This window comes from Opisthorchis viverrini, assembly GCF_000715545.1.
Source record: "Opisthorchis viverrini unplaced genomic scaffold opera_v5_71, whole genome shotgun sequence".
Taxonomy (NCBI): domain Eukaryota; kingdom Metazoa; phylum Platyhelminthes; class Trematoda; order Opisthorchiida; family Opisthorchiidae; genus Opisthorchis; species Opisthorchis viverrini.
In genome coordinates, this window is record NW_008751727.1 from 318,953 (window position 1) to 323,423 (window position 4,471).

The following is a 4,471-nucleotide window of genomic DNA, read 5'->3' on the forward strand; positions in this document are numbered from 1 at the left end:
TATATATATATATAACACAATGTCTGAAATAACAACAGAGGATTAGTTAGTAAAAGTGATGATTGTAATTAGTGAAGGACCAGTTCAAACTAGTCACTCATCCTCAGCGTTTGAGAATAAAAGAAACTTTTGTTATCGTTCACTGTAATGCTGAAATCGCTGCATTTGGACTTGTAAGAAAAACCAGGTTGTCTTGCAGTGCCAAAGAACTGCACAATGCTTTACGGTGAAAGGTCTCATGGAAACACTGTAGGCGGCTCCTAAGCATACACAAGACAGGGTAAACTATGCTCCATAAGTGGTAGAATTTTTTCAAACAGATATTTCACTAAAAAGCAGTTACCCTATTCGGATAGCGTACTTCCGACTCGCACAGGCTTAGAGATGATACTACTTGAACGGAGCTGTAGGAATTTAGTGTTGTTTTTATTTGATATCGGCCCAAAGTGTGGGATCTGGAATGGGATAATCTTTTCATACTGTCTGATGCCTTTTCACGAATGATTTCAAATGGTTTGTATCTACCGATTCCATGATGTTTACTTGCACTTATCCTCTCCAGATGATGACGGTAACCCCCAAAACTCATGAAACAGCTGTATACTACCCCTCTCAAATGTTCAACATAGATGAATTCGAATTGAAGAATCAAATGTCAAGTGAGAGTTCAAAATGTTCTGTTTATCTACAAACTATGGTTAATTCTCTCAGGATCTCATCACTCAGGAAGCACGTGGACGGATCCTGTGACGTGGGTGGTGTGAATCTGGCGCAGTGTTCTGTCTAGGTTCATCACGCTGCTGTCCGGCCAGTAGAATAGGCACCAACCAATAACTGGGAGTTTTAATCCCTCCGTGGACTCGTCAAGTACGCTGCACTGCTTTTCGGCCTTTCAGCATAGATATCGATCATTTTGGGAACCGAAATTTCAATCAACTGACATAGGGAGTATTATGACACAAGTACGATAAGTTACGTTTAGGTGCTGTACCTTTTTTGATGGTATACGAGACGAGTGTAGAGAAAAATGAATGTTAGGAGCGATTTGATACATCATCCGAGCTTAGACCACGTACACTTACTTCGAAATACCAACCACACGACCAGGTACTGCTCGAACGAATTCTTGGCGTGTTGCGAAAAAGGCAGCGTGTGGACCTCCAAACCCCATTGGCACACCAAAACGTTGCGCCGAACCGATGGCCACATCAGCGCCAAGCTCACCCGGTGACCGAACTAAAGTCAACGCCAAAAGATCGGTTGCAACGACGGAAAGTGTCTGGTGAGAAACAGATGGTAGGACGCACTCAAGATATTCATTAGAGTCTGTCAATTACGCTGTATTGAGCTCGTATGAAACGATTCATAACTGAACATTACGGAAAAATTCTTCAAGTAGACTCCATTCATTGGGGTACAGACTTCGATCACACTGCACTGTCCTATTTATGGTACGCGGAGATCAGAATTACTGACATACCGACTAATTAATGCTGTAATGCTCTTAGGCCGAACCACTGAATTTGCACTGTCATGGCTGCAACGATAGCAACCAGATGTGCAAGCATTTTTTTCCATGATTCGGTCAGTTTGGATAATGACAGGGTATGCCGAAATTGTTGTCATAGCGGCAGTGCAACAGCGTTTTTGGCTTGTGCACTTTTCCCCGATAACACCCAGTGTCCATGTTGACAATATCAGCCATCTTGTCTGTCACCAGCAGGCGTGAAGGTCTAGGGTCAAGATTCATCTTGATACAAGTATAGTAGTAGATACACCCAATGATGAAATCGCTCAGTGAATGAGGGAAACGAACGCACAAGTGGCACGCAGGGACTCACTCGCATCTAAGCCAGCATGGTGTACCTTAACGTAGATGGGGGTCAAGGCCTAACGTCTGACTGCCATAGTCTAACGACAATCAGCCAATGGCGACTCCACTATTAATGTTTCAAATATATATAAATATGTTTTTATAAGCCATTTTGGAAGCTGTATTACCCTCTCCTAGTTCAAGAAGAGGGAGAGAATGCAACAGAAAAAGTTCCCTGTTGTTCAGTTAAAAAGTTCACAAGAGTAGTGCGGTTAGGTGACGTGTCCTCGGGGGAATCAAAATGCACACGCTCACTTTATGCTTGCGCGCCATCTCTGAAATTTTGGACACCATTTCAGCATGCAAGTTTCCCTCAGTGTCCGGGTATTGCATCAGACATGCAGCAAATGTGTCAGTTGCCAGTAACTTTTCCACTTCCATCGTATCCTTGAAGTCCAGCACTTGAACTTCGAAATCAAGGCCGCTGAAACAAAATGTGTATTGCATGTGTGAAAAGAAAATAGCAATGAATTAAAATTTAAACGGAGCAATCCCGAATAGAGACATCATCAAAGAGAAGCCATCCACCCATAAGAGCGTTCCTTGTCAGGTGCGATCATCTGTCAGATCTCCAGAAGAAATTTCACTTCACAGAAGAGACTGGATAACCCACTCCTCGTGTTCGTTTACCTTGAAGACAAGATTGCTCCGCACTTAATTCAGTGGGCTCAAATCGTGACCTATCGTTTACCACCTGAGTGTTCTAGAGAATGAGCCACAGTGATAGAGTAAAAGTTCAATAATGTGGAGGCAGAAGAGTGGTCTCTTTTTCCGGGCACCTGCCTTTTCATCTGGATTTTAGGTATATAGTTTTCTAATTGAAATGATCTTAGTCTTGTCTGTTAAGAACTCGTTAGAATTTTCTCAGGTATAGGAATACAAAACAACCATTTCTTCAATTGCAAAATAAAAACGGCAAACCGTTCATATAAAACTTACTTAGCTCTGGAACGTACAACATCAATCGTTTGTGGGTGGCATGCGGAATCAACCAGAACCTTGCTTCGTGCTGTCACTCTGTAAGACAAAGAGCGAAATCACTTGGGCAAATTCGCATGGCACCATTCAAATTTTCACTCGATGAACAAAACGAACAGCCTCATTGGCTACGAAACAATAATGCTGCGAGTGTGACTGTGGATGCTACTGATGGGACACGCGAGTAGTATGCTCGTAAATCCGCTTCGCGTCTCCTGAAAAGTGAGATCTATTGCAGAATTTATGGAGTCGCTTTGTAGCATTCGTCTAATTTTTAGTACTAGTCAATGAATATCCAGGAAATTTCAGGAAGACGTGTTCGAGAAGAAGATGGATACACAGTTTTTATGAACGAGATGCATATGAGAGTTTTACTTCCCCGTCCAATAGTCTGTAACTGTTCAGTTGGTGTTTTCTAATAAACAACTCTGCAGCAAAGATATTCCCTTCACGAGTATATTCACGCCGGGAAAGTGACGTCCTTTTGAAATCTAAATTGTATTCAGGTAACATGTATGGGTCATACACATCTTTTTCTAAGAGAATGTATAGGGTATCCTGCACCGAAGGTTACGTGTACTATTGGGTTTTCGTGTGATATGCATTTTACTTGAAAAATGTCAAAAGGCTTACATTTGTCAGTCATCATCAGGCCAGTATATTTCTACACGATTAAGTGCATTCGTGCGCATCATATATAATAAGACCTTGTACGCTATAAGTAAAAAAAAGTAGCCATCAACCGCTGGGATGCAGTTGCGAATGGGAGGTGAGGTAGTCTTCTACTGTGTCTAAATTCCCCATTGAAAATCTACTGCGGCCGTGTCACTTCAGGCAAAGAATTGTCACAGAATGTGCTGTTAGGCATACCGTAGCAAATAGTGCAATCGATCCTTTCAACTCAGGCCGTTGATCACCTTCATGTACTTGTGCCCTGCTGGTACTTTCCATTTGAGACCCAATGGTGAAAAGACCAAAAAGGTGTACGTCGAACTATAGCCATCCACCACACAAGATTTCACGACGTCTGGGTAAATGGAAGTATGGCTATTGCACAGTAATAGCTACCGTAGAAATGCGCTCAAGGCAATAGAACAAATAGTCGAGGTGTGAAGTAGCTCGAATTCAGTCTTCTACTGCGTACATTCCAGAAACACTCCTTGTCAGTTTTCAAAGGACTGGTATGTGAAAGGAAAGTGTTTTTCTAGTCATTTTACATTAGTAAGCTCTCTGTTAGGAAGAAACTTCTCTAATGGAATAAAAATAATCCTGAAATCTAGTAAACATGTTAGATTCTTCAAAGCATATCCTTCTTAAGGTCAAGGGGAAATATTATGCTTGTTCTGGAGCCGGTGAGTAATATACAGCATTCAGCTAGCCAAAATAGGACTTCAGTTGTGGGAAGTCACCGTTTGCAAAACAAGTCCCAGTCTATATATTTGTAATGTACTACTCATAAGGTTGCTGTAAATTCATCGACAGCAAGCTTATGAGTAGTACATTACAAATATATACATGTAAGGCGATATTTCAAATATCGTAGCGACTGAAACATGAGGCGGCCTGGTGCAGCACATTCAGTTGCCTGAGAACATCATAAACGAGAGATTCAGCTGGGTT

General features: G+C 41.8%; 1 protein-coding gene across 1 annotated transcript in view; it reads right to left on the reverse strand.

The window, feature by feature from the left end:
* Window positions 1-4,471, reverse strand: part of T265_04348 (hypothetical protein) — a gene marked incomplete at both ends in the record, with an annotated part of 59,290 nt that overhangs the window by 43,920 nt on the left and 10,899 nt on the right. Inside the window, 3 exons of the mRNA XM_009169069.1 lie at window positions 1,083-1,279; window positions 2,129-2,297; window positions 2,813-2,890. Of these exons, the coding sequence (XP_009167333.1) occupies window positions 1,083-1,279; window positions 2,129-2,297; window positions 2,813-2,890 (444 nt within the window). The remainder of the gene's footprint in view (window positions 1-1,082; window positions 1,280-2,128; window positions 2,298-2,812; window positions 2,891-4,471) is intronic.